The sequence below is a fragment of the Punica granatum genome, chromosome 7 (assembly GCF_007655135.1).
Source record: "Punica granatum isolate Tunisia-2019 chromosome 7, ASM765513v2, whole genome shotgun sequence".
Lineage (NCBI taxonomy): Eukaryota > Viridiplantae > Streptophyta > Magnoliopsida > Myrtales > Lythraceae > Punica > Punica granatum.
The window spans coordinates 1,182,953-1,202,328 of NC_045133.1; the positions used below are offsets into that span (position 1 = coordinate 1,182,953).

At 38.6% G+C, this 19,376-nt stretch overlaps 1 protein-coding gene across 1 annotated transcript; it reads left to right on the top strand.

Moving 5' to 3' along the window:
• Nucleotides 1-5,238: 5,238 nt before the first annotated feature.
• LOC116212724 (alpha-N-acetylglucosaminidase-like) lies at nt 5,239-13,243 on the top strand. Its single transcript, XM_031547381.1, has 19 exons — nt 5,239-5,645; nt 5,848-5,924; nt 6,339-6,550; nt 6,691-6,812; nt 7,478-7,563; nt 7,752-7,846; nt 8,180-8,261; nt 8,564-8,670; nt 8,793-8,823; nt 9,322-9,439; nt 9,623-9,670; nt 10,115-10,224; nt 10,799-10,901; nt 11,299-11,397; nt 11,663-11,773; nt 12,051-12,274; nt 12,353-12,590; nt 12,669-12,747; nt 12,844-13,243. The coding sequence occupies exons 1-19, from the start codon at nt 5,427-5,429 to the stop codon at nt 13,122-13,124; spliced, it is 2,442 nt and encodes an 813-aa protein (XP_031403241.1). The 5' UTR covers nt 5,239-5,426; the 3' UTR covers nt 13,125-13,243.
• The last annotated feature ends 6,133 nt before the right edge of the window (nt 13,244-19,376 follow it).

Below are 19,376 nucleotides of genomic sequence, written 5' to 3' on the forward strand. Positions count from 1 at the left end.
GAAAATTTTACTTTTTAATGGACCGATCCGAATTGACTGAATTAGTCGATGGTCCATTAAACTTTCGGATATCATCATGCATTAAAAGAAAAAAAAAAGGTGAAGGCACTTAATTTATGCCGGATCGATGACAATAGTCCGATTGCATGTGTCATGTCACCCTGTCGAGGAGTCGCAATAGCTTACTGTAAAGGAATCTTTAAATTGTCCATTTGGTTTGACAAATATATATATATATTTATTTATTTATTATTTAAAATTATTTTCTCTTTTGTCTCCAATATGGTGATGGTGATCGTAATGGAGATTGAGATGGACCATTTGAGGGGACGATTCATGCCTATTGGGATGATATGAAATCGCAAAAGAAGTCTATGCAGATTGCAGATGATGATGGACAGATTTTCCTAATAATATTTGGGTGATGGCATTTTCCATTCTTGGCTGCTCCCATTCATGGGCTACAATTTGAGGCCACGTTTGGTTCACTGGAATAAAATAGAGAGAGAATAGAATAGATAAGAAATAAAATAAAATTTCTGATGAAATATTTTTGTTTGGTTGGAGGGAATAGCAAAAGTGAGAGTTATAATTCTAATGTTTGGTTAGGTTGAATAAAGAATTGAAAGAAAATGAATATGGTGAAAAGATATAAATGTCCTTCATGCTAAATTTAATGAATTTTATAAAATAAATAGATTATTTTAAGGATAATTTTTATAATTAAATAAAAAATAAACATTTTAAATAATTTAAAAGTAAATAATTTTAAAAAATTAATTATTTTAATTAGATTACTAAAAATTTTGTTTATTAATAAAATTAACTATTTCAATAATTAAATAAGCATAATTATCTATTTTTATAATTAACAAAAAAACATTTTAAATCATTTAAAAGTAAATAATATTTACAAATTAATTATTTTAAATAATAAAAAATATTTCAAAAAGTAAATAATATTTGAAAATTAATTATTTTAATTAACTTACTGAAAATAGTTTTTCCTAATAAAAGTAATTATTTTAATAATTTAATAAGCATAATTATCTATTTTTATAATTTAATAATTTAAAAGTAAATAATATTTAAAAATTAATTAGTTTAAATTAATTAATAAAAAATATTACTAATTATAAAAATCTAAAACCCTAAAACAAAAGAGCTGATGGTCCATACAAGCAACAGCCTACTACAGATGGAGCTGAACCGAACTTTGGTTATTTCATTGCTCAAAGCATCAAATTCATACAGCATCATCCCTCAGATTAGCTAGCTCATGCTTCTTGATCCAGAGACAGATTCATAATGACCTAAAGAAGGTCAAAAACGTTACATGATAGGAATTATCCGATTTCAGCTTTAGCCAGTCCATAAAACTCAGCATATGGTGCAAACTGCAAAGGCTTCGAATTCCAACTTTTCCTTCATACGAAGAAATCCCGTATATGTGCAACTCGAGAAACGGAAACTGCTGAAATGTCAGGGCTAAGATTTCCTCTTCCCCAGGATTTGAGCAAAGGAAGGTGATCCTACCTACGTATGGGAAAGTTCCTATCTTCAGCCATCCCCATACTTCCTCCTCAACTTTTCTTTGACAAATTCACTGCGAGTCTATACTGCGGAGCAGCATTGACGTATAAAAGATAAAGCCGTAACCGAAAAGTCCAGCTCCAGCTAAAAAGAATCCAACGGTTATTGCGAGCTTCTTTGGTGTCGAAGGGTAGCAGAGTGTCATCTCCCGCACCGAGGAATCAAAAACTCAGGCAATGAAAAACGAACACACTACTGGAACATTGATGATTCAGAAAAATAAGCATAAAACGATCATTTCGAGGAACTCCAGAGAAGTGGCAGTTAATCCAACATATACAAACGTCTTCACCGGCTCTGCCGCTATCTTGAGATCGAATTGGGAACTCTACAAATCTTCGCTTTCGTATATCCCAGCAAGAAAGAGCATTTCATCAAGCAAGATCATATCACCTCCGAAGCTCAAACTACAAGTTCTAATATCAAGATTCGTCGGCTCCAACTAAACCAATACTACTACTTTCCATTCTAATGTTCAGTCCAAGTTTCTTTTCTTTGGGGGTCAGAAAGCGAAAAAAAGTAAAAGATGAACATCACGATGAGCAAAACTGCCATCTCTCAGTGGCTTTCATCGAACAGAGAAAGCACATCGTCGGCTCGAGCTCAGTGGGATGTGGGACTTGTTTGCCGAAAATGAGTTAATGGAGGATGAGATTATGGTGGGTTTGAGTCGACAAGGTGAGGCGGAAGTCTCTCTCGGCCGCCAGGCTCGGCCCTGATCAGCTTATTGGCCGACAAAGAACCATACGCCGATGTCGGGCTCTGTTTCTCTTCTATACTCAATCCTTCCTCCTCACTTTGCTATGATATTTACATACGGAGGTGGAAACCCTAGCGCTTACGGGCTGATGAGAAGACCCGAGGGAAAGATGTTGTCCGCCACTTGCGTCGAGTCCGCGAAGGCCAACGAAGAGGGAAAGATGTCCAATTGCTGCTTTCTCCGGCAATGGAGTGGCGAAGATCTTCCTCGGAGTCCTTTACCGCTAGTCGAGGGACGAATCGACGCCGGATTTGGGAGGAATTGAAGACCCAATAGCTCGATTGCTCTGGTTAGGGTTTCTACGAAGCCGTCCCGATTCAATTTGGGGCTTTCTGCAGGAAAATAGGACGATGGCATGCAATTGTAATAATTCAAAGAAGTTGAGGGCATTTTTGACTTTTCGCTAGAAATTCCGGATGGGAACCACTAATCCGGACACTCACGGGAGGCTTCACCATTCCTCGTGCAATCCGGATAGGGCAGTCCGGTCGGAACACTTATTCCGTATTCCGGTGAATTAAACGTCAGACAACTTAATACGTACGGAATAACTAATCCCTTCCTTACCTAATCCTGCGAACCAAACATAGCCCGGTGTACTTGGATTAGTCGAGCCGCGAGCTACCCGGTGTCAGGTCTATGAGTTTCACAAGGCTTGGCAGTTCGATTCCATTGGCACTTTCATAATGAATAGTTTTGTCTGAAGAAATGGATTCACTAGATTTGATTGGATCTTATAAGGTGACGATCTGGGGTAGCATCAATTTGAAATAAGGTGGTCGGGCAGAATTCAAAAAGCATTTTATGTTCTCGGAGAATGGTAACGCGGGAGCACCTTTTAAATCGGGGATTATGCAGGCACCGGTCTATGTATTTTAGGCTTTCGTTTAACACACAAGAGGGTTGAGTTTGTGACCTGGAAACAGTCCTCCGTTCTCATAGGTTGGGTCCATCCCCACTTCATTTCACATCTTGCCATATTTTATACAGCAGTGCTAATGATCTATCTATTCTATCTACGTGCACAAGTTGGTTGTGACGCTGATGCTGCAGATTAGACACCAACGCTGGCCCATCAGAGTCAGACCCAACAAAAGAGAAGAAAAGAAATACAAGAACATTTTCTAATGCAGATATTGACTCGAAAATTGTGATTGGATTGAAAGGGAATATAGTACGATGGTAATTTCGCCTGAATTTAAGATATTTTATGTTCGATTTTCATGGTCTGATCTTTCCTTTCCTTCTTTTTTCTTGTATTCCTTTACCGAAGTATTCGAATAATTGAAAAATATATATATATGGAAAGACTTCATATAGTTCCCACTCAAATGAGGCCCAATCTTCTTTCCCGCACCTCTGCTTTCGGTTTGCTCATTTCCGTCTTTAGACCCATTAAGTCCAACTCCGCATTTAGGCCCATCAAGCCCAAGTCCGTCTTAAGGCCCACCTGTCATCGTATTTTCTTGATTAAGGAGAAATAAAACTCTTATAATCAATGATTTTATTTATTTATTTATTTATTAACAATACTCGCGCCCGATATCTTAATTAAAGGGAATAACAGTCAAATCAATTGAACCAACCCTTATTGTTCATGACACGGTGAATTAAACTTCGATTCCCGAATCTGTCAACAGTTCCTTCAGTGCATCATTCATTCCTCAACTTTCCTTGACAAGCCAGATTCTTCCACAGACCATAAAATCATCCCCGAGATGTTTGTTGTTCCGAGCTCTCCATATGTAGCAAACAACAAACATAAGCATTCCATGCTTGTTGAGGAGAAATTTTGTGGATTGCTGCTCTCCCTTTCAGATGCTTGGTAGGGTTAGCCCAATTGAGTTCATAACACCAGTCTCTACTTCTCCTTTCAGTTTCACGACTTCGAACAACTTATCTTTCAGGGCCGTTTGGTTTCGTGATCAAATTTTAGAATCATAATTTTGATTTTAACTCTACTCACTATACAACAAAAATACACGTTTCTCAAGTCAAATTTATAATACAATTTCATTTGTTCTTTTCCACAATCAAAATCAAAATCAAAATCAAAATCAAAATCAAAATCAAAGTTACTTTAACTCTAAAACCAAACGCAACCCAGATTCTCTCTAGTGGTTGGGCATGTAAGAGGGACACGGTCTCTGCGTTCATTAAGTTCTACACAGAATGTGCACATAGCATGTTAACCTTCACGAGTGTGCTGATTAACTAATGAAGTCATTTCTAGGCATACCGGGATAAAACCTGACAATTATATATATATATATATTATGTTAAAAAATTCAAATTTTCACTTTTATCTCAAATTTAGTTCGATTTTCAATTTTTCATAAAAACACCCAATTTTTTTATCTTATATATATATATCATGTCGGGGATTTTCCGTCGCATGTTTGGTCCGTTTCTTTTTTTTGCTAATCCGGGGTGTCTATGCTTCGTTCGACTAATCTCGGGGCTCCGTGAACTCCCAGCGAGATGAACTCCCGGCGACGCTCGGAGCGGGTAATCACTCCAAATGCGCTCCGGTGGCCCCAAAGGGTTTCGAATCCGAAATCGGATGAATACTTAAACTTCTCCTAAACTATTAGGCCAAATTCCTTGGGGTTGTTTGGTCCGTTTCTTACGCAAAGTTGTTGTGGTCACATAGGCATGTAGCTTCATTAGTCTCCATGTAAGTAAAATGTAACAGGCAGTTCCCGACGGGTTATATTTGAGATAAAATCGAATTGTGGATTTTTTTAATGAGATAAATTAAAATTGAGGATAAATTTGATATAAAAGTGGAGATTTTTAATGTAATTTCCTTTAAAAAAAATTTGTCTTCTTCTTACATAAATTAAAGCAAAGCCAACCCCTGGTACTCTAACACCACACTTGCTAGTTGCTGACGCTTCCTCTGCACTCTCTCAGTTTCTCTCCCCGGCCGGCCGTCCGTCCGTCAACCTTTGTCGCATTGTGCCCTCTCAGAATCTCCTTCTCCGATGAGTCATCTTCCCCTCTATAAGCTCGCTTCTCTACCTCCTTCCATCCTCTGTACTGGAGCTTCCTCCTCCTCCCCCTCCTCGTCATGGATCGGCTCCCATTTCCCGCCATTCCTCTCCTGCTCGCACTTCTCTTCGCGACCTCTCACTCTTCGACCGTCGGAGTCGGCTACATTTCGCGCCTTCTCGAAACTCAGGGCCGCGAACGAGCTCCCGCCGCCGTCCAGGTGGCCGCTGCAAAGGGCGTCCTCCGCCGGCTCCTTCCTTCTCATCATTCCAGCTTCGAGTTCGAGATCATCTCCAAGGTACACTTGCGTGGACTTTTGAACTAGCTAATAGCCCGGAGGAAGTGTTCTACTGATCATAGCAGAGATGGCATCGTAATTTCTTTTATCAGATTCCATCCAAACACTGTAGGTGTGACTTGCCGGCCAAGGTAGTTGTATTATGCTCTGCGATTTGCAGGTTGCTCAGTTATGCTCTTTCGCTGTTCCTTGGTTGTCTTAGGAGGCCTGTGGTGGCGATTATTGCTTCGTGATCGGCAATCACCCAGCCTATGGAGGTCGCGGTACTCCTGACATACTGTAAGTCGACGTTCCCTGCTCAAATCGGTCGTTTCGGTTGCTTTGAACGTGAAGTTGGGTAGAATCATGAATCTGCTTAAGCACCAAACATAATAAACAAGGAAATCATGCGTTCAGATCAAAATCTGCATACCTTTCGAACCTCACCTGCTGCACACGCGGTGCGAAAGTACTGTCTGATTTGTCACCTCTCACGGAATGACTGTAGATTCAATTTTCATGTTGACTCTGAATGAGTACCCATCTCGCTTAGACTGTCTTCACACACAAAAGGAAAACAATCTGTTATGATGTGATGTCCTAATTTTAAAAGAGACACAAGACACTGTACACCCATGCTTTTGGTGATTCTTCAATGTCCTTACCTGTTGGATTCATCATCATGTTGACCTATAAATTCAATTCTTTAACCAGAATTTCTGGGGTAACTGGGGTGGAAGTTTTGGCTGGTCTGCACTGGTATCTTAAGCACTGGTGTAGTTCGCACGTATCTTGGGATAAAACTGGTGGCATGCAGCTGCAGTCACTTCCTCAATCTGGCTTTTTTCCCCGTGTTCAAGATACTGGCATTGTGATACAGAGGCCCGTACCCTGGAACTACTATCAGAATGCTGTCACTTCAAGCTGTAAGTTATTATCCATGTGCTGTTGATTTCTACAACAAGTGTGAAAGTGATTACGTGAGCCTCCCCATGGGATGACTTTATTCCTTCATATTATGGCTAAGTTGTGTTTCTTATTGATCGTGATTGAATCAATTTTGAAGATTCTTTTGCTTGGTGGGACTGGAAAAGATGGGAAAAGGAAATTGATTGGATGGCTCTCCAAGGTGTCAATCTGCCATTAGCATTCACAGGGCAAGAGGCTATTTGGCAAAAAGTTTTTAAGGCAATTTTCTTACATTTCCTCTGTAGTTTGAATCTTCAAAAATTAGCTTACTTCTTGTCAATTTTCATTACCCTTTTTTCATAAATGGATTTCTCAATGATTGATTGATCGAGGCTTCAGGCACGGTATACTGCAATATTGTATATTGGCGTGCATTCATAACACTCAACAGATTTAGATAGTTAATCGTCCTCGTCGATAAGTAAAAACAGTTAATTCTTGGTATTTTTTAACTCTTTCCTTGTCACTCCAGTCAAATGCAATGTAGTTAACCATGAGTACTCATTAGTTATAATCTGACCCTTCTGAAACTGGCCTCCCCGCAATGTTCTTTCCATTAGTAAAGTCCTTTTGCGGATGTCTTTCCCATTTGTCTTGCTAGTGATTGTTGAGATTAAAAGTGCAATGGTGTACTATATTTGTAATTGAAGGATATTACATTCTTTGATTTTGATATGGTGCTTATCTTGTAATATTTAACTTCCATCTTTTATTACTATAGTTTTTAGTCTTGTCCTTTTATATGATACTTAATCTGTTTAGTGGTCTAGGTTCAGTCCAGTATTTAAAATGGATGGCTAAAGTGTTCTCTGCAATTCATGTTGACTCAGTCAGATTAATGTAATTCTTGTACCTTCTAATTTTCTTATTATCTTTTTCAACAGAAGTTCAATATAAGCACTTCCGAATTGGATAATTTCTTCGGTGGTCCTGCATTTCTTGCATGGTCTCGCATGGGAAATCTGCATGGGTAAATTTTATAAACCTTCTTGACTCTATATTGCTCTATTTTCGGCTTTGATGATTCTTGCCAGGTTTGCTTTCTATATTATGCATTATCAGGTTTGCTTTTTATCATTCTGATTCTCTTGTTTGACAAATTATAGATTTGGTGACATATTCTTTTACAGCATGATTCAATTTGTTTCTCATTATTAGATGGGGTGGACCACTGCCGCAAACTTGGCTTGATCAGCAACTCGTTCTGCAAAAGAAGATACTTGCAAGAATGTATGAACTTGGAATGACGCCAGGTGCACTTTAATCTTAAAATTTACTTTTAATAATTTATATTTTAAAAAGCCACCACAATTTATTGTATTAAACAGCCACCACAATCTTGAACTTTGGAGGAACAAGTTTTCCAATTTTTCGTCATAGACTTGTCAGTGCAGGCAATTATCCATTTGAATGCTTTCTCGCCATCATCCTGATTACTGGCCTCCAGCTAATATATATGTACATTTACTTGATCTTATCCTGCCTCATTTGTCAGAGGTGTTGTTCTCAGATCTGAGCACATGTGATGTCAATGTTATTTTACATACTCCGTATTCTAGTATAGTAACATTTCGTCTACTTTGCAGTGCTTCCTGCCTTTTCTGGTAATGTCCCTGCTGCACTAAAAGATAAATTTCCATCAGCGAAGATTAGTCGTTTAGGAAACTGGTCAGTACTTACTGCTCCAATCTACAACGAGAATTAAGTTATCGTTATGAAATTATAAGCTGGAATTTAGTTCAATAATCTATATTTGCCTAGAAAAAGAGGGTAGAATAGGCCTTTCTCGGTTATTCATAACACAATTGTGGTAAAGGATAGATGAACACAGGGAAGGAAGAATAGATCATGTTTCACATGTATTGATTAGCTGAATTATTTCTCATGAATTTTGGGTCAGTTAAATCTAATTCCTTGGATTAAAATCTTTACTTGGTTTTTTCCCGATTGCTTTCCTCAACATGGTTCAGGTTCACAGTGGAGAGTAACCCTCGATGGTGTTGTACATACCTTCTCGATGCAACTGATCCACTCTTTGTTGATATTGGAAGAGCATTCACTGAGGAACAACTTAAAGGTTTGGTTACCTCAATATCTTGAACCCAATAAGCATGCAATGGAATGAGGCATTTCTTCACACCCCTTAGCATAAAAACTATTCTAATATTGGGTTGTGTCAATTTATATTTCGCCTTGCAGAATATGGATGGACTAGCCACATTTATAATTGGTAAGATTTCCAGCCCCTCGATTTCAGATTAAATAACTTGGCTTTAGTTTCCTATCTTCATGTGAAAATCAATCTTTGAAGATGTTAGGAATTTTTAACTGTTTAGGTTTATCTTATTATCAAGGTGTTATTGTCTTTTCAATATGTAAACTCTTTATAATAAACAGGATGAAAAGCCACAACCACAATTAACATGTTAACTGACAGTTTCTCAAAACATTTTGTTCTTCTCTGCTCTCTGATAACAGAAGAGTATGTTGAACTTCAAAATTTTTGGAGGCTGGGCTTACTGTTATGAAATTATTTCGTATTGCCACCTCATTAACAAATAGTTTTAGATGTTGACTGGCTGTCTAGCTCAAATGACAAGCCTCTTGCCATATGTTTCGGCAGAATATTTTTCCATCATAATTACTATATATTAATCATTGACTGCCTAGCATGTGTGCTTTTCGTAATGTCATACTCCATCGCACTGACTTGCTTGACGTATTTCAGCGACACTTTTGATGAGAACACTCCCCCAATAGATGACCCAGAATATATATCTTCGTTAGGCGCTGCAATATTCAGTGGAATGCAAGGCGGTGATGCTGATGCTGTCTGGTTAATGCAGGTAGATGAATATCTTGTATTAAAGATATATTTTTCTTCTATGAAGAAATATTATAATAAGATCCTTAAATGCAACTATGAAAGCTGATGAGTCAACTTGATATCTGATCTTGCTACAGTGATCTCCTTTTCTTTTTCCCTCCTCTTTCATAGGAGATTCATATTATTTGCCTATTTCTTGAAGGGCTGGCTGTTCTCATATGATCCATTCTGGAGACCTCCACAGATGAAGGTCGGATATTTTATTTGTCATGCTCAGGCTGTTTTGGCATACTCGTGCAGTTTAGTGTAGAGCCTTTTTACTTTTGAAATATTCTTCACTTTTCCACAAAATTTTCACAAAAAACAAATCCGCAATAAATACCTAAAATTATCTGTAAGTGAAACTTTTTCTTTTTAAGGAAAATTTTCTTTTCCACTATTGAAGATCGTAAAAGGGTTTAAAGAAAACTTTCTTCTTCGGTATAACGGAATTGCCATCCTCCATTTAAGGGTCCCTTTTTTTTTAATTAAAATTTATAAAGACTAAGTTCATTTGACATTTTCACTGTCCTAAACTATTGAACAATACATGTAAATTACTTACGAGTTCCTTAATAAGACCAAAAAATTACAATAGAATCTGAGTCTCGATGAACTTCTCATTAGTAATTGAGTCTCACGTAATTGTTTACAGGCATTACTGCACTCTGTGCCACTGGGGAGGCTAGTGGTCCTCGATCTGTTTGCAGAAGTGAAACCAATATGGGTTACTTCAGAGCAGTTTTATGGAGTCCCATACATCTGGAAAGTTACTTTCCCTATTCTACTTGATTACTAAACATGGGCCTTATTCCATGACTTAGGGGAAGATGCCCGCAGGATAAAAAAAAATAATAATAATAATAATCTGTTTGCTTGATAAAGCATGCCTTTCTTCTGCATTATGTTGTAGGCACACTTTCACATCTTTTGTTACAGAATCTAATCATCTACTGTTAGGTTATGTTTAGTTGCAGTGGCTTTAATTTTTAAAAACTCATAATCAGAAGTTGTTTAAGTTGCCTAGAAGCATGCGGGACTTATTTTGCTATATCTTGTACAGTCTATAGGGAAATTGATGTATCAGCAAAAAATGGTTGAAACTTTCCAACACACTTTGCCTTCTCTGAAGGTCAAGCAGGATCTTTCGCCCAAATAGCAAACATTAATGGGGTCCTACAAGTGTTTCCTACTACAGCTTCTTTCTCTTGGATAAATTTAGTATATCATGAAGAGCTTCAGTCTATCAGTTTGTCCGCACATATCTGCTTTCTTTCTCAGCACATTATGCATTATCACAGTTAAGTAATCCTCATAGTATTGCTGGCATCACTTACAGGTGCATGCTGCACAATTTTGCTGGAAATATCGAGATGTATGGTGCTCTAGATGCAGTAGCATCTGGGCCTGTTGAAGCTCGTAGAAGTATAAACTCAACAATGGTTAGTTATTCTTCTGATGCTGCGTCAATATATATACACCTAAAGAATATTTTATTGTATCTTTTGAAGTTGCTGGGGTACTGTGTATGGTTGCATTAATTACCATATAAACCTTTTATGCTGTCTTAGATACTTATAACTCCTACAGACTCCAGGCCTTGATTAGATGGTTAAGCGTTCTTTTACATGGATCACATATCACATAAAACAACAGATGAATGTTGGGTAGCAGAGTTCCACATCTCATCTAGGACATGATTTCAGCGCATGCATTTTCGTTCCTGTGCAACAGATAAAATGACAGTCATGGTTCTGCAACAAAAATGACAAAAATCATCAGTGAGATACCAGCAGTCACTATATGAAGCACTAAACATGACTCTTTCTGTTGCTGAAGGTTGGTGTTGGAATGTCTATGGAAGGTATAGAGCAGAATCCTGTTGTTTACGATCTCATGTCTGAAATGGCTTTTCAGCTTGATAAAGTTGATGCCAAGGTAATGCTTTCAACTTCTGTTTGAAACTATTGCACCTTATCTGGGTTCTGTAGGCATTACACTGTTCTTGGTGAATTTGGCAAGTCATCTGAGGCCCAGTCAAATCTCATTCATGCCAGAATAGACCAATTAGCTGTTCTTGTTTATGCCACTGGGCTCTGGTCATGTGCGTGATTGAGCTCCGTTTCCTTAAAGAGTGCATGATGATCCTCGTAATTACGCAATACGAAAAACATAAACCCGCATATCTGAATCTATATTTCAGATGTGGATCGATCGATACTCAGAAAGACGGTATGGTAGCTCAGTTCCTTCAGTAAAAGAGGCGTGGAAGATACTTTATCACACAGTTTACAATTGCACTGATGGTGCCTATGTGAGTATCCAAAACTTCTCATATGGATTTTCCAATCGGCGCCATGTACTTTAGCTGCAATTCATGCATTGGACCATAGCTTTAATCTTTAGTAGGGCTAAGATCATGTCTATTACTATATGGGAAAGCAGATTGTGGCGGAAACTGCTCCTTAACCTCATTTCTTTCTTCTGGTGTTATCTTTGACATTTTTCAACTTCTGCTCTCGAGACAAGAGGTGCAAAGTAGGAGCTGGTGGCGTTCTTTGACCTCACCAGCTTCAATTGTTCTGCAACAGGACAAGAACAGAGATGTAATCGTGGCATTTCCTGATGTCAATCCATACTCAATTTCAGTACCTAATCGAAGTTATCACAGACCCTTGTCGAGATGGGCAATCCTAAGAGAAAAGTCTGCTTCTTTTGATCAACCTCACTTGTGGTATTCAACTTCCGAAGTAATTCACGCGCTCGAACTCTTTCTTGAATGTGGCGACAAGCTACAAGAAAGCAGTGCATACAGGTTGCTCATTGTTAATTTGTTAACCTCGGATATAAATGTACCGTGTCTTATGCACTTTATTTCCTGGCTTATCCTCAGATATGATCTGGTTGATCTGACAAGACAAGCTTTGGCGAAGTATGCAAATCAGCTGTTCTTACAGATCATAGAGGACTACCAGGTGAAGGATGCCTATGGGGTTGCTTTCAAGAGCCAGAAGTTCTTAGACCTCGTTGATGACATGGACGAACTTTTGGCTTGCCATGAGGGATTCCTCCTCGGACCTTGGTTGGAAAGTGCCAAGCAACTAGCTGAAGATGAAGAACAGAAAATACAGGTTCGTACAAACTTTATGCAATACTTCTGCCCTTCTCATTGTTCACTTGCATTAATTGATTGATCGGTTCCACTGCAGTATGAATGGAATGCTAGGACGCAAATAACAATGTGGTTCGATAACACCGAGGAGGAGGCCAGTTTGCTCCGCGACTATGGTGAGAATATTGCCCAAAAGAAAGATGCAAACTCGCCTGCATAAATGGCAATTTCTAGACGTAAGAATTTATTTTCATCCTTTCATCGGATTTTAGGTAACAAGTATTGGAACGGATTGCTTCGCGACTACTACGGGCCCCGAGCAGCTTTGTATTTCAAGCATCTGATGGAGAGCTTGGATAAGGGCGTCGAGTTTCGCCTCAAGAAATGGAGGACAGAGTGGGTGAAGCTCACGAACGACTGGCAAAATGGTCGGAATCTGTATGCCATCGAGAACAAGCGTAATGCTCTTTACATGTCCCGGTGGCTCTATGAGAAGTATCTGAGAGCTCCGGGCACATATGACCAGTTCGCAGTAGCGGCTGCCAGTTCCTAAAATATTAACAGAAAGGGCCGAACGCATCAAAGCGGGATGTACATCGGTCAATCTGAACTAGAAATTGCCGTAATTGTCTTTTTTAAAAATAAATATATGTAAGTCATGTCTTTTCTTAATTGTTATGGTTAGGGAAAAAAAAGATAGCAATGGTCCTAAAAGTTTGCTATTTTTTGAATTTGAGTCCTATAAGTATGATTTTGCAAAAAACAGTCTTAAAACATTTAGAAAAGTGATAAATTTGGTTTATTCCATAATCGATCGTTAACAGTCATTGATGTGGACATAACATCGTTAAAAACAATCCCAGTTGGCCGTCAATTGGTACACGTGGATCAATCATCGCACGTCATCTCAATAATTCTTAAAGATTTGTAAAAAAAAATCATAAAAAATCGGAAAATTTTAAAAATAAAAAGATTTGAAAAAAATAAAATCAAAAAATATTTTGGCTTTTTTTTTATAAAATATGAAAAAAATTCATAAAAATAGAAATATAATTTGAAATTTTTATAAATAAGAAAAAAATGTAAAAATGCGAATACAAAAGAATTCAGAAAATGGAAAAGTAATTTGACATTTTATAAAATAAGAAATAATTAAAAAATAACTAAAATGAAATAAAAATCAAACAAGAATCAGAAAAATGTAAAAAATACAAAAATGAAAACAAAGAATGACTTGGCCCCGACAAGTGGGAAGAAATAGGGGTGAGGGAGGTCCGGAATGAAGGAGCCCTCCTGGCCTCCCCTCCCTCCCGATGAGATCGCCAAAGGCACTAGAGACCCCATTAACCTCATCGGGAGGGAGGGGAAGCCGGAATGGCTCCTCTTTTTCGGTCCTTCCCTCCTACATCTCAACCTCGATAGGTTGAGGCTGGATCCTTTTTTATTTTTTTTGTTTTATAAAAATATCAATTTTTTTCATTTTTTGAATTTTTTTGTTTTCTTTTAAATATTTTTTCTTATTTTATAAAAATTTCAAATTATTTTTTCATTTTTCTAATTTTTTGATATTATATAAAAAATGTTAAAATACTTTTTTTAAAAAAAATCCTTTTACTTTTTTTACATTTTTTAAATTTTATTTGATTTATTATGGTTGTTAAAAAAATCTTTAAGAATTATTGACGAGGGATGCGATGATTGGTCCACGTGTATCGATTGACGGCCAGCTAGGACTATTTTTAACTGTGTTATGTCCACGTCAGCAATTGTTAACGGTGAAATATGCAATGGATTAAATATAATATTTTTCTAAATGGTTTAGAGTGTGTTTGTATTTAGAGTTGAGTTTTGGTTTTAATTTGTTTATAATGATTATATTGTTGAATTATGAGAAAAAGTGTGAAAAAATAATAAATAATTAAGAGAAAGTAATGATTAAGTAATGACTGTGTTGTTGAATTGTTGAAATGTGAAAAAATAATGAATAGTTAAGAGAATTTAATATTAAAAATTGAATCGAATGGTTAAAAAAATTAAAAAAATTAAAAAAGTAATGATTGTGATGTTGAATTAAAGATAAGTGGAGTTGAGTTATGTTAAGTTAAAAAAATTTCAAAAAATAAACACACCCTCAGAGATTATTTTTTATAAAGTCAAACTTATAGGGCTCAAACACAAAAATGGGTAATTACACTGGTGGTCCAAAAGTTTCACTAATGTATCAAGTTGGTCCAAAGCTACTTGATGGTACAAAATGTTTCAAAGTTTTAGCATGATAGTACAAACCGTTATCTCGCCATTGACATGGGTGGACCTTTAAGTTAATTAAAGAAATATTTTGTACCATTATATTACATCTATAAAACATTTTAGACCATTAAGTGACAACTTCAAAAGAGTTTGAACCATCATGTAACATTCCACCAACTCCTAAAAACATATCAGAGCCTCGTTTCGGCCACGTTTCGGTCACATCAGCTTCGCTTGACGGTGTCAATGGTGAGATAACGGTTTGTACTATCATGTTATATTTTTGAAACATTTTGTACCATCAAGTTGCAAAAAAAAAAATTTAGACTAACTTGATACATTAATGAAATTTTTTGGACCACCATTTTAATTACCCCACGCAAAAATGATAAACTTTGGGACCATTATAATCTTTTTCCCATTATTCTTATGCGTTGGGTGGGGGCGTTTTTTTTTGGGATAATTTAATGGGCCCACCGGCCGCCAAGAAGATTCGTTAGTCAGGTCAGCTGCCTGCCCCTATACACGTACTCCGAGAGGTCATGCGGTGCGCGTGAAGATTTTAATTTATGATGACTGTCAACAAAAAACCATCTGAATGATTCTAGAAAAGACTAACATGGTTCCGTTGAATTCCGGGAAAAGAAATTGTTCAAAGAGGATTTTGGCCCACCAATTAGGAAGATTCTTAAACACATCAATCGGGAGAATTCAGTATTTTTATTGTTAAAATTTAATTAACTATAAGTCGTGATGAGGTGGTCGATAGAGGGTGCATCACGTGAGCGAACTTCATATGCAATATAACAACTAGAAAATTTCCTAATTAAAGTTAAGTTGATGTCGAAATAAGAATTGATGTCAGCCAATACGTTGAAGATGTTATTGTATTGTTCAAAGAATGAATTGGTGACTTTGAGTATTAGAGAGTTAGTTGGGACAAAATTGTCCTTTCCATTTTGCGGAATAAAAATTAATATATATATGTCGAGAAAATATAGGTTAATAGTCGTTTTTCATTCCGACCATGGTGTACGAACCCGAATGTGGACTCTCGTCGGGGCCCGCATTGCGCGCTTTTGGATCGCGCGGCTTGGGAATGTCCACCTTCCCGTGGGGACGCGTGACGGACACGCGTGAGAGAAGGAGTCGCCACTTATCATTTTACGACCCGTAGGTCGAGGGCGGATAAGTTACCCGAGTCTAGGGGTATGGAACACCTAGTTTGTTGTTAAGGCATTGATCTGTGCGGAACCGAAAAATCCGTGTTCGGGGGTTCATGTTACGTGCGGGCCTATATCCCGCACGCCCTTTCGGTACTCTGGTTTGCTAGGCTTGCATTTTTGTTTTATTTACTGCATGAATTAGGCTGCACTCGGCTCACACGTTTTGACACCGTAACTTCGATGAATTAAACGATGTCGGTGGAGAAGCTGAGAGAGAAGTAAACCCGTGTGTCGGGGAATTGGTTCACAATCTTGCGTTACAGTTCATCGAACCATGGAGGTTGAATCCCTGCGTGAACCAGAACCGCGAGTTCTTGGATTTACTTGTATCTGGGCAAGCATTAGACCGATTCGATTAATTCGACTCTCGGACCGTTCGCTCACCGACTGGAATTCTTACAGAATAAATGTACAAAATAAAATCCTTACAATGCTCTCGAAAACAATAAATACAAATTACAAATGGCCGAATTCCAGTCGACTCGCGTTCGGTTATTATTCCACTCTAACTCACCGTGAGTTTAGGGAAAAAGACCGAAGAACTGAAATTCAATGGACGCTCTCACTGAATAGGGCGTTGGACCCTGTGAGTGTTGATTAGGGCGTTGAACCCTGTGCGCGATGATTAGGGCGTTGAACCCTAATATTATTCGGCCTAGGGATCAGGCTCGACCCGCATGGCAAACAGGTGCGGAAAGATAACACGCAACATCTTAATAATAGACAAAGTGTTTGTTATTATCGAGTGTACGTGTTTTAACAAGTTGTTAATCCGGGGTATTTTGGCATGCAAATCCTACCCTAGACAAACCAGCACGTGCCAATGTTTTAGCATTCGGCTTTGTTTTGAGAACCTGACAAAGAGAGTCAAATCTCATGTGTGTGGATTGATTTTACAGTTGTTCTGTATTGTGACACTGAATTAGCCAAACTCGTGTTTTGACTCTAGATTTGGAATCTAGAATTCCTCCTAACCATTATCTAGTGTTTGGTTAGGTCGAGTGAAAGGTTAATCAGCATTTTGCATGTTTTCTGACAGAGATAACCGTTCTAGTTACCCGAGTCTATGTTAGGATGACAGAAACTCATCAGTTAGATAAGAAAAGGCTATGCAGATGAACCTGCACCTGAACAGGTAGCCCGTTCTTATCCCGTACTGTAGTGTTTCTGTCATGCTAACCTTAAGAGTGTCGTTGAATTGTGAAATGACGATTTTGCCCTTTATTTGAAAAGGGGAAACATCGCAGTGCGGGTCACCTCGGCCTGTAGCCGGTGTCGACCAATTCCCTGGATCGTCCAGGGTTATGCAAGAACCCCGAAAAAGCCAAAGAACCGGTCGGTCTGCCCGGAAGTGATCTAGAAAGATCTTCTGCATCATGACCTGAGTTACTTGGAATCAGGTAAAAACTCAAGTTGAGACACAGAAGCCCTTTTCAGACGTCCATGCTACATCGGACCGCGCGTTTCGGGTTTTGAAATTGATAAGTTTGAACAGGGCACCAACGTCATTTGACAACTCATCGACGCGAGTTATCAGTTAATGGCCAATTCGTGTAAACTTTATCAGTATAAAGTGGGTTTAATCATGTGAGCGTCCCGATTAACCCGTTTGTGAAATTGATACTTAAGGGTTATGCCGAATGCATTAATTGTGAAAACGATTCACGACTCGACGACCAAGACGATTCCATAAGGATCGAGGATAATTTGGTCCAATGACCGAAACTACCCTCATAACCGAATGGACCCGAATGAGTCATCGATACCCGAATCCATGCATGCTTTGTTTTGAAAAGACATTTTCATGCGATATTGCGACGATAATGTAAATTGCAAATTACACGAAAGCCGAGAACAGACTCAAAACGGGAAGAGGAAGCCTCATGCAACCCGTACGAGTCTAAGAGGCTCTCGGCCACTTCTCTTTGGAGATAGCCGAGAAGTCCCATGGCCCGAATGGGGTTCCACGAGGTTTACCCGTCTCGTTTCGAATCATTTCTCGCATGCTCAAACGACAAACATGATAAATGACACGATTAAACGAAAATCGGTATTGCCATGATTTGAATAACGCATTCGAACATGCAAACATGCACAAACAAGTTATTTAAGGAATCGATAAAACAATACCAACTTCATGCATGTAAGAAAACACGAGAAGACTCGGGAATCGAACTTGGATCGGGCTAAGAATGCCGTTCTTAACCCGAGGAAAGCAAGCCAAGTCTCGGTTACCTCTTCTTGAGGCAAACCCGAGAGCTCTTTTGCTTATTTCGGGTCGGGAAGGTCTTCCGAGGGTCGATCCAAACGTTTCCCGACATGCTAACATGTTAATCAAGGATAAACATGCATGATATAATGTAAAAAGTGCATAAACATGAAGTCTTGCAAGTGAACATGCTTTGTGCACCATATTACTCCATAGCCATGCAAATAATGTAAAAAGCCCTAACTCCTCTAAGTCAAGAGTGATTTACCTAGTCTCGGGATACGAGGAAAGAGTCGGGGAAGTGTTCGAGAGTCGGGTGACTCGGTTGAACGCTTGAAAGAATGCTCGGGTGCAAGGACATGCACGTTCGGGGAGCTAGGTGCACGGGAGGCCGGCTGGCGTGCGTGGGCGCGCGGCTGGACGCGCGAGTGTGCGGCTACGGGTGCACTGTTCACCCGAGAGCACGATCTTCAGCCGAAATGAGGAAATCAACCTGAAATGATGAGCAAATGACTTCAAACCAAAAATCTAATTTCATGAATGAACTCCTTGGGTCCAAAACATGTGGTCCATGGAGTTTGAGAAGTTTTGAACTTAAGTCGGGATGATGAACATCAGCTTCCGACTTAAGAAACTCAAAGCTTTCTTCGGGTTTGCTTCGATTTTTCTCTCTTGGTTTTGAAGTGTTGAAGCTTGCTGGTTCTTGGCTATGGAGTTGAGAGCTTTTCTTGAGGGAGAAAGCTTGGAGAGAGTGTGCAAAAGGAAAAGTGATTATCTTAATCACTTTTGAGCCATTTATAGGCAAAGCTAATGACACAATTAGCAAAAGCAAGTGCTCTTAACCCCCATGCTTAGAAAATATCAAGCCTCATCCTCTTCCATTGCATTAATGAAGAAGAGATAAGACATTGATGAGCATTGATGAGCATTGATGGAGGCTTGAGTGTTGTCTTCAAACTCTTGGATATTTTCAAGCAAGAGTGCAAGTTGGCTTCTTGCATTGAAGAAGAAGAAGAAGCTTCTAAAGTAAAGGGTGACTCATCTTGAATAGCCCGTGGGTCCCACGACCGAAGAGGAGAAACCGGGAAAAAGCTTGGGTCTCGATTGATCACGCATTCGA

Coding starts and splice junctions, on each gene's coding strand:
- LOC116212724 (XM_031547381.1), top strand. CDS start 5,427: ATGGATCGGCTCCCATTTCCCGCCATTCCTCTCCTGCTCGCACTTCTC. Junction 8,671..8,792: donor CACTGAGGAACAACTTAAAG/GTTTGGTTACCT, acceptor TTCGCCTTGCAG/AATATGGATGGACTAGCCAC. Junction 11,398..11,662: donor TTGATAAAGTTGATGCCAAG/GTAATGCTTTCA, acceptor TCTATATTTCAG/ATGTGGATCGATCGATACTC.